Raw genomic sequence first — 10157 nt, 5'->3', positions numbered from 1 at the left:
CAGTCTATGTTTGTCAGATGCCCAGATCACCTGCAAACTTGTTCGGAAAGGTAAACCCTCAGCTAGCCTGGCTTTTCCACCATGTGTAGTGTGTAGTGTCGGCTGAATGACGAGAGCTGCGACCGCTACATAAACGGCCTGACCTCATCGTACCTGCCCGTCACAGTGTAGCCCGATAAATACGACAAAGAGAATGAACATGACACGTCTCAATACACAGTTGATTTTATTCCGTTCCTGTTGTGGTCTGGAAGTGCCCACAATGTGTTTATCTCGGTACCCCAGCACTAAGAACCTCACAAGCTTTGACAAAACGCGGATAATTATGTAACAGAACAGAACATACGGGGCCAATCTGACTTCAGAGACGTCCTCTTGAAGGCGGCTGTTCCTTGTTTGTGTGCATATGACTGATAGATAACCTCAGGCCTATTTCCAACACCCCGGGGTTTCCTGGCGGTAACGACAGGTATCATTGACTTAGCGGCGATACGACGAGCCGCGTGAGCAGATAATTGGACCCAAGTATGTCGCGCACATCACAAAGTAGTGCCTTGGGCTCTCCCCGCAGAGAGGAAATGAAATAAATGTGTTTGTCCTTGTGATGACACATTGTAGTGAGGGGGGAAAAAGGATGCAGTTAGAGAGGAGACACAGCGGGACGTACAGGAGAGGAACTTCATGTAGAGTATGCTGCATACACGGTATGATGCTGAGCGTGTGTGATAGTGTTTGTCCTTTAAATTTGACTAAATATAAGGTGGAGTCAAAAACGCAACAGGATTATATCAATAAATATATTTTTTTTTTTACTTTTTCTTTGGCATCTTAACAGGTGACATTTACTTGAAGATGATAAACAGCGTCTTTACAGCAGTAATACATAATACAGTGTGTGGATAGTTAACATAATAATATAATAATACAAAAGCTATACAACTGTTATCAGCACGAATAAAAGCCTGACTGATGCTTTTTGACAACTTTAATGATGTTGCCAACAAAGTTCCAAGTTTTTTTTTCTGCCACATCTACAGTACAGTTAAAGTACAGTTAAGTCAAGGGAAAAGAAATATAGATAGAAATAAGATAATGACTTAGACCAAAATCACAGTTGTTAAGGTGACTAGATTGTGACTAAAAATAAATGTGCTGAGAACAAAAAAAGAAAAGAGAAGTAAAAGTAAGTTTACGATCATTTCAGGACTTCATTAATTCATCAACAAATTTGTGGCGAAAGCAAAATAAAAACTCCGATTATTTATTAACGACACTTCGATTCGAGGCTCCACACTTGGTGGTTAATTGATTCACAACAAAGTGACGTGCGTGCTCTTTGATTTATTCACTCTCATGCTTAACAATAGTCAGACATGCAAAAATGAGTCTTTTACGCTACAGTACGTTGTTGTCAGGTTGTCGCAGTGTCATCGCTGGAGAGTTGTTTGTCTGTAAAGAACAGAGAGAAGACCACAGTGTTTATAAGCAGGTTTTAAATGTAACTGTTAACACACATTTATTATACATAAAATGTATCCATCCATCCACACAAGTCATTTAAATAGAGCTGAAATAATTAATTGATTACTAAATTAATCAACAACTATTTTAATAATTGATTAATAAGTTTGAAGCTTTTTTCATGATGAAAACAAGATTTTTTTAAGTTTAAGCTTCTTAAATGTGAATATTTTCTTCATTTGCATTGCTCTGGATAACAAATCATAAGAAATCATTAAAAGTGAATCATTTGTGGACAAAAAAAGACATTTGAGAAGATCATCATATCCAGGTTTGACAAACACCGATCAACATTTTAGGGTTTTCTGATAAATCAAGAAACTAATCGACAGATTCATCGATTATGAAAATAATCTACATTAAAAACATCAGTGGACGACCTCTCGCACAGATATAACACTAATCTGTCCCCGTCAGTAACAGTAACAGTGATAATCACAGAGATATTGCGTTCAGTTTGACTTTATTTTTCCCTTTCTGGGTTTGTTCATATTGCACTACTGGTTTTTTAACCCTCAGCGCTCACGGGGCACAGATCAGTGCCGCTGGTGCACCCGTGGTAAATTGCCGTGGGAGTAATACACAACTCCTTATATGCACATCCTGGGGGTGTGTCACATAGGTCACATCTTCAGGCTTTACAAAAGTCTTTGTTGTGTTGTTGAGTCAAAATTATGATTCATCTTATAAATGTATATTAGATTTGGAGTACTTTTTGTTTAGGTGTGTTAACATAGTTGGTGAAAATGAAAATAATAATGAATTTGATCAGAGAGAAAAAAGGACATTAGACAGTGTTGTAGCCTCTGTATTTATGTTTTAACATCGTAATGCAAAGTGTTCTCGGGGTTAATGATGTTTTCCTTCTACATTCACATGTCTGCTCTGGCGTTGTTTGTCAGTGGCTCCACAGCCTTGTTGAACTCTTGCGTCCGTCTCGTGATGTGATTGGCCGAGTGGGCTCAGGGTTCAACGTGTTTTAAGTGCCTCAACAGAGAGAGCCATCTTCATCACTGTGCGCTCTCTTCCTCACCTTTTCCTTCATCCTCCTCGACACTCTCCTGATTGGTCAGAGGTGTGTCTGCAGCCCGGGGTGCGTTTGTCTCGCCCTTCTCTTTCTCCCAGAGGACAGTGGAGGTGTTTTGACTGGAGCGCAGCCTTTGGCGGGGAGGTGTTTTTTTGTCACCAGGACTGAAGGATTGGGAAACTGCGGCGCCTCCTCTGGCTAAGCCCAGCCCCCAGCCATGACGGGATCCCAACTTACGACGGGAGCCACAATGCAAGGCTGGAGTCCCGGGAACTGAAATGTCTGTCTGGGACGGAGCTTTTCTCAGGGCAGCGGGAGAGACTGGAGCGCTGCGAGGATCTGAAACAGTCAGAGGTTGAGGAAAGGTTATTGTTATTTCAATACCGTGTCTATGCAAATGCAGCAATGTTATATTGTAGATGATGTTGCCATTTTGACCCTGGTGTTAATCATCTGTGATCTCATACTTAGATATGAGTATAACCTGCTTGACTTCTCTACTTTTCTCTAGAAGTTTTCTTGCTGCGCTAACACATTTTCAGCAAGTCTCACAATGGCAGGTGCAGAAATTAATTAAGGAAATGTGTGTGACTGTGGCTCAGACGGTGGAGCTCATGGCCATTAATCATAGAGCTAGTGGTTTTAGTCCTGGCTCCTCCTGACCACATGTCAAAACATCTTTTGAGCAACACATTAGAACCTGAAAACTGCCCCTGACGACCAAGCAGCTCCACCAGCGAGAGAGAAACATTATCAAGCACTTAAATCCTTCACTTTAAAGATAACAGAGTGGAAACACTCTTCAGATACTTCAGCTGTGCTGTATTTGTTATTTATTTGTAAAGTATTCATGGTCTGGGTAAATAACGTGTTTCAAAATTGCACGTCTCCTTCAAAGATGCCCTTTATTTTACCTGGAAATATATTTAAAATGACCCTGGAAAAGAGAATCCTTCACAGATTATTAGTGTGTGTGTTTAAATTGAACCACTGAGTAGGTTTATATTTAAATGCAGAAGTACAAACGGAGAACATTTATTTTAATTTAACTATAATAACCTATTTAACAGCAAATTACAGCGAAATGAAAAACATTAATGGCAATTAATGTGTTTCATTTAATGAGAATTAAACTAAAATAAATAAATAAATAAAAAAAAAATAAACCAAAGCTTGCAGTCTTAGTTCAATGAGATGGAAAATTGCTGTATTATAACACTTGTTCTATATTCTGATTAAACCAAAACTGACCAGAGACCAGCGTAAACGTGACAAATCAGGTCAGTCTCAGGCGTAAATGCAGGTGTCACAGGAAAAGACTTTGTCTTCTTTCTTTAGGGTTTGAATTATTTTCACTTTATTTATTGTGTTGTTACGTAATGAATCAATTTAAAAATAATAATAAAATAGATTTTATGTCTCCTCTACTTGAGAGACAATTCAGAGATTGAATGTCCCTCTGGGACACAGCGCTAATAAAAACCTCCAGCAACCAAAAGTGCCCGGGGAAAGCAGGGGTGGTGTGTGTGTGTGTGTGTGTGTGTGTGTGTGTGTGTGTGTGTGTGTGTGTGTGGGGGGTCAATGAAAAGGAAAAATAAAATGTCACTGTGCACACTAATAGTATGTCAGAAAGAGAGATAGGGTTTAAATCTTGGCTTTGAGAGCATCTCTGTCTCTGTCTCTCTGACTCTTTGTTTCCAACATGTGGTTAGCAGACAAGTCCAGACTCGGTAAAGTCTCTGCAGCGCGAGATCCAAGGAGACGAGCGCCGCTATCAACGCCGAGCGCACTTGGTAGTCATGAGATGATTTGTATGCATGGCCGTAGCCTTGCTTGGTGGTTTGAGCATGCGAGCATATCTGTGTGAAAACCATCGGGCTTGTGTTTGTGAGAGAAGGAGAGAAAGTGAAAGACCGTGTGTGTGTGTGTGTGTGAGGTCTCACCAGGCTGAGGTGAGTGTGTGTCTGATGTAAATTCACTGCTGTCAGCAAGGTTTTCCACACTGCCCAAGGCGGTGAAGAGGGCGCGTCCCTCTCTTCCTCCTCCACGGGGTTTGATTAGCTTCTTCATCCTGTCTGCAATCCAGTTAGATTTCCTGGGAGGACACAGTGGACAGGGACCATTTACAAAGACGGGTTAGACAAGAGAGTGTGTGTCATTGTTTGTGTGTGTGTGTGTGTGAGCCCCGATGTTTGAGAGAACACCACGGAGATAACCAAGTATCACTCGTTTCCTGTATGTTGTTTAAAATATGCAGAGCTGAAACAATTACTGAAGCTTTTTTCCTGATTATAACGAGGTTTCTGATTGTTCCAGCTTCTCAAATGTGAATATTTTCTTCATTTCTTTGCTCCATAAAACAAAGAATTTATCATTTTCTGTCTGTGGACGTTTTCTGACATTTTATGGACCAAACGATTACTCGATTAATCGCGGAAATAATCGACAGATTCATCGATCTGTGAAAGGGAATCGACAGTTGCCGCTCTAAAAATAGGTTTCTTTTCATTTACATTTATTTTGTTCTTCTCTCTTCTTTACAGCATCGAGGTACGGAAACAGCTTTTATAATTCTGCCGTATTTGTGCAATGACAATTCTATCATTTATTATAATAGAATAATAATTCTATAGCGTGCTGTCAAGATAATCCATTTTAAATATGTCATGAGTGTAATGTTATTGCAGCATCGGGTCCATAAGGCACGTTTAGAACACTGCAATACAAACGATTAGACAGGACACAGACCAGCGTCCACCCAGTGAACTGGACTTTCGGTTAAAGTTGCAGATACATACAGTATGAGCGTATGAGCGATCACAATAAAGTCTCAAGGCTGTGACTTCATTAATGTTTTATTCTCCCGTTCTGAGTCGTTTCTACAAAGGAGTCTTTGTGAGAGGATTGTACTTGAGATTTCAGTCTAAATCTCAGTCTTGCATCGAAGAATCCATTATTTTCAAGGTGTGATGTGAGAGGAAAATCATCACCTTATGTGGAGAATATGGTCGTCACATTAGTAACCGTTCACGCGATAGACTCACAGTAACTCTGTGAAACGACAACATTCAACGTGTTATTGTAACAGTATATCTAACAGTGACGTGTGGACCCGATCGCATTCAGACAACAGCGTACATTTGAGCCAGTCCATTACCAGATACAAACAATACTATCATGTCTCTGAGAGTCTGGAAGCAAAGCCGACGTAACAATGAACAGGAGCCAAAACCTTCAGTAAACCTCAGCTCTTTTTCTCAGAGCGGATATTTGTTCCAGCTCAACAAAACATGAGGACGAGTGAGAAGAAGAATAAAAAGCTACGGTGATGGTCAGAAGTGCAGCTTCTCACTTTATGGCTGCTTCACATCAGGATGTACAATTGAAACTGTTTTTCTTGTTGTTGTAGTTGGTTATTTGTTTGGCTCTTGTTGTTTATCTCAGTGCTTGTGTGTAATTGTAAAAGTAATTTCCTCACTTCAACGTACAAAATTGGGTCATTTAAAGATTTTAAGGCACAGTGTGGTGTTCCTGGTTTTAGGCGTAGCGTTCTAAACTTCTAGTCACACATTTAAAATCTAAAATGACACAGATAATGTGCCCAAATGTGACTACAACGTACAATATTTCACTTCACTCCTCAACATCAAAACATCCTTTATAAATACTGTGTACTACGATCACAGTTATTATTATATTACTGTTATAATTCTTTACTTAATTGAAGTAGCATTTAAAACTACTACGTATGTATAAAATATGTGTATAGTACTTAGTCTTGGTGGGTGTGGGAAGCATGCTCGGCTCAAGGACTCGATATTGATCCATAATCTTCTCCACCAACTTCTGCTTCTCCCGACGAAGCTCGCTCAGCTTCTCCCTGAAAGAAAAGAAACAGAAGATAAAGCATGAGAATAAAAACAGGATGAATCTGCAAAGGAGATTTGATTCATTCACTTCCTGCATTCAGTATGTCTCAGGATCAGAAAATCACTGTGTGTGGATGTGGATGTTAAAGGGTTCAAGGTTTCAGTCAGAGAATAACAATCCCAGTTGGTTACTGGTTAGAGTGGTGGGTGGAGAAGATCTCTGATGTCTGTGAATCTGACAATACGATGATACCAGCTGTCAGTCACTCTGGTGCTTTATCGTCTATTTTCCTCTAATTTACAATTACAAAATTGACATTTTCCCAAACACGTGTTATGTAGGGTCTCTGGTGCAGAGAGCAAAGGTCAGTGATGGGAAATGAAACATTTTATTGGAGTATTGGCTTAATATAAAGAGCCTCTGTACATTTTCAGCTTCACAGCCTCACAAAGCCGCTCTCATCACTGCAGAGCGCATTTTCAGAAGTGATCTGATTGCAGTGGATCGGTATCAAACTTATGAAATGACACTGATGTCAGACTTTGATGAGCCTCCAGGGCCAGTTCCATTTATGTTATGAATGCTAACGCCGTCCTCTAAAGACTTCCCCACATTTTCTCCAGCGCTAGATTAGAGAAGCAAACGCACTTCATCATTTCAAGTGCAAAAGTCATTTTTATATTTTTGATAAACAAAAAAAAATGATGTTTATATGCCTCTGACCAGACTCAAATATGTAAGGAGGCCCTGTGATGGCCCCGTGACCCTCATGTGGAGGATAAGGAGGTAAAAAATGGACGGACTTAAAGGAATTTAATAAAAGGTACTACTGTAAGTGTATTTGGCGTTATATATTTGGCTGCATTTGTCCGGCTGTGAGCAGCATAACTCGAAAACTAAAGGATGGATTTTGATTCAATTTTCTGAGGACGTAGGTTAAGGTCCAAGGAAGAAATGATTAGATTGCGGTGGTGACCTGGAAAGGTATCATCACTAGAATGTATTGACAAATTGGGGAACTGAGCAGTCTTGGCGGAGGTTTGAGCTTGTGCTTCCTTTTAAAAACATATCAAGAGTGGAGACCACGAGAAGCTCATCCATGCTTTCATCTCCAGTCGGTTTGACTATTGTAATGATCTTCTGAGAGGACTCAATAAAGAGCATTTAACAGCTGCAGGTCATTCAGAACGCTGTAACTCAAGAGCATTATACTGACTCCACTCCAGCCTCTGAGATCTACTGAATCAGGTCAGGTAGTCGATCAGTCCAAATATGTGTGATGAAGCAGCATTTGGCTGTTGTTGCTGCATTGCACACAACTGGAACAGGCTACCACTCACTCACTCACTCACTCACTCACTCACTCACTCACTCACTCACTCACTCATTTTCTACCGCTTTGTCCTCCACATGAGGGTCGTGGGGGTCGCTGGTGCCAATCTCAGCTGACATAGGGTGAAAAGCTGGGGTCAAACCATGGACAGTTCGCCAATCTATCACAGGGACACTTAGAGACAAACAACCATCCACTCTCACACTCACACCTACAGTCGATGTAGAGTGTCCAACCCCAAAACTGCATGTTTTTGGACTGTGGGAGGAAAGTGGAGAACCGGGAGAAAGCCCACGCACACACGGGGGGGAACATGCAAACTCCTAATAGAAATAATTTTCCAAGTTGAAAACATTTCTATTCTCATATGCTTATGATTTAAATTGTAACCATTTACTGCACTGTGCACTCTTTACATAATTTAATGTAAACCATTTTATTTCTCTCTATTTTTCCTTTTTTTTTGGGGGGGGGGGGGTTGTTCAAATTGTGGGTTTTAATGTTTCTCATCTTTAACCGTACAAACGGAGCTGCCTTGCCTCGAATTTCCTTCTCTATGCTTGAGTTTCAGCCAAAAACATGATTTATGAAGTCACAAATACGCTGACCTTTTACACCTAAACTGCCAGAAACTCTAACTGGTTCATCTCTGAATTAACGTGAACGCTTGTGCCAAATTTAAAGAAACTCCCTCGGGGCGTTCCCGAGACATCACGCCCGCGAGAGTGGGGCAGACAGATGGACAACCAGTAAACACAGTGCCTCTGGACACAGCTGTCACCAGTGCAGAGGCCTGAAAATATAAGACTGTCTGAAACTGCTGAGTGTGTGGAAGTCTTTAAATCTGCTTCAACTAAATAAAGTGTTTACGAGGCATCTTTATCTTAAATATACACTTACAACTATAAGCTATTAAAAAAAATCTGAACCAGATTGAAAATGTAATATTTGATGGAGTTTTGTGATTAATGTGAGTAATTTTATCTTCCCATAATGCACTTGTCTTTGCACACATAAATATCAGCCTCAGCCCAGACCTCTGATTTGCCCTGACTTCCCTCTTTGGACTGGTGTTAGTTTGGATCCTGAACTGTACACCCATGATTCTGATCTCCAGGCGCTGGGATGATAATAACATATGCAATAATATTCCAGAGGGAAAATAAGTGGCTTGGTTAGAAGCTTTTCAAACAGTGCATGAAACACTTGTGTGTTTTGCTTCCTATTTTTACTCTGAATACAAGAATTTTTCATGCTGTAATGTTCAAAAATGTGTATTATTTGTCTCATATGTTGCTGCTCTGACTCTTTTCATTGAGGCTTTTATATCAAAACAAAACTGACATCTCTTGTGAATATATTTAGTAATAATTACATAACTGCAACCGTGCATAAAGTATTTTCTATTATATTTTTTTTTCCAAACGTTTCATTAATCACACACACACATCACCCTCGTGTGTTCTCCCTCGACTTGTTCTTTGAAATGATATTAAAGTATGACATTAAGATGCACAATATTGGACTTTTTGCCGATATCCGATATATGTCCATTTTTCCCAACTGCAGAGGCAATTTATTCTCTCCTGTGGTGAAGTGAACATAATCCTTTTCATATTGTCGCAGCAGATGGATGTAAATAGTCTCCATTGAGAAATATGAATAAACAGGAAAAATAATAATAGTTGTAGAGGTCACCAGCATAGAAGTCAAGGTGGTAGCAGCCTATTTAGCCTCCTGGTGTAGTCATTAGTCATATCCACAGATGATCTTGGTGAGTTTTTCCGATATCCGATAATCCATTTTCAAGCCAATATCTGCCAATAATAACATTGTGCGTCCCAACATAACATCTGACCTTTAATTGAATCTTTCTGCATCCTTCAGCCGTCTGTGTTCTAATATCACAACATGCACTGGGCAAAGAGAAGGATCCCCCTGTGGTCAAGTCATTCCAAAACAAATAAGATGCAGCCTTGAAGGAACAAATAAAAGTGTTTGTAAAGAAAAACTTCCTGCGTGTGCCGAGGTGAGACAGGCTACACAGAACACTGAAATGAGTGATATTTAAATCTGTAATTCGAGGAGGGGGGCAGATTAAATGTCCCTTTTCCAAGAATTTAAGATTAAAATGTAAAGCTATTAAAAGATTGACTCATTACTTGAAGGGTGAGGCCGGCTCTGCATGTTCACCTCTATTTCTGGATTTATTCGCTACGAGACTTTTTAGTAATTGAAAAAGGACGAATGCTGAGTGCTCTACCACTGTGAAAACTGTTATCTTCACAGTATAAAACCCTTAAACAAGCATCATATTATTTCCTTCCTGATTGAAGCCACTTTCCCCCTTTTAACCCTGCTTTTGTTTGTCACACCAGAAACTCTCTGCTAAACAAATCATCTGGT

General features: G+C 40.0%; 1 protein-coding gene across 1 annotated transcript in view; it reads right to left on the bottom strand.

The window, feature by feature from the left end:
* Positions 1–827: 827 nt before the first annotated feature.
* Positions 828–10157, bottom strand: part of ccdc88b (coiled-coil domain containing 88B) — a 38925-nt gene continuing 29595 nt past the window's right edge. Inside the window, exons 25-28 of the mRNA XM_058650600.1 lie at positions 6321–6428; positions 4492–4643; positions 2555–2887; positions 828–1449 (exon numbers count right to left, since the gene is read on the bottom strand). Coding sequence (XP_058506583.1) covers positions 1412–1449; positions 2555–2887; positions 4492–4643; positions 6321–6428 — 631 coding nt within the window. The 3' untranslated portion in view covers positions 828–1411. The remainder of the gene's footprint in view (positions 1450–2554; positions 2888–4491; positions 4644–6320; positions 6429–10157) is intronic.

The sequence above is a fragment of the Solea solea genome, chromosome 14, assembly GCF_958295425.1.
Source record: "Solea solea chromosome 14, fSolSol10.1, whole genome shotgun sequence".
Classification (NCBI taxonomy): domain Eukaryota; kingdom Metazoa; phylum Chordata; class Actinopteri; order Pleuronectiformes; family Soleidae; genus Solea; species Solea solea.
The sequence above is the reverse complement of the archived record's forward strand: the minus strand, read 5'-3'. Positions and strand labels throughout refer to the sequence as shown.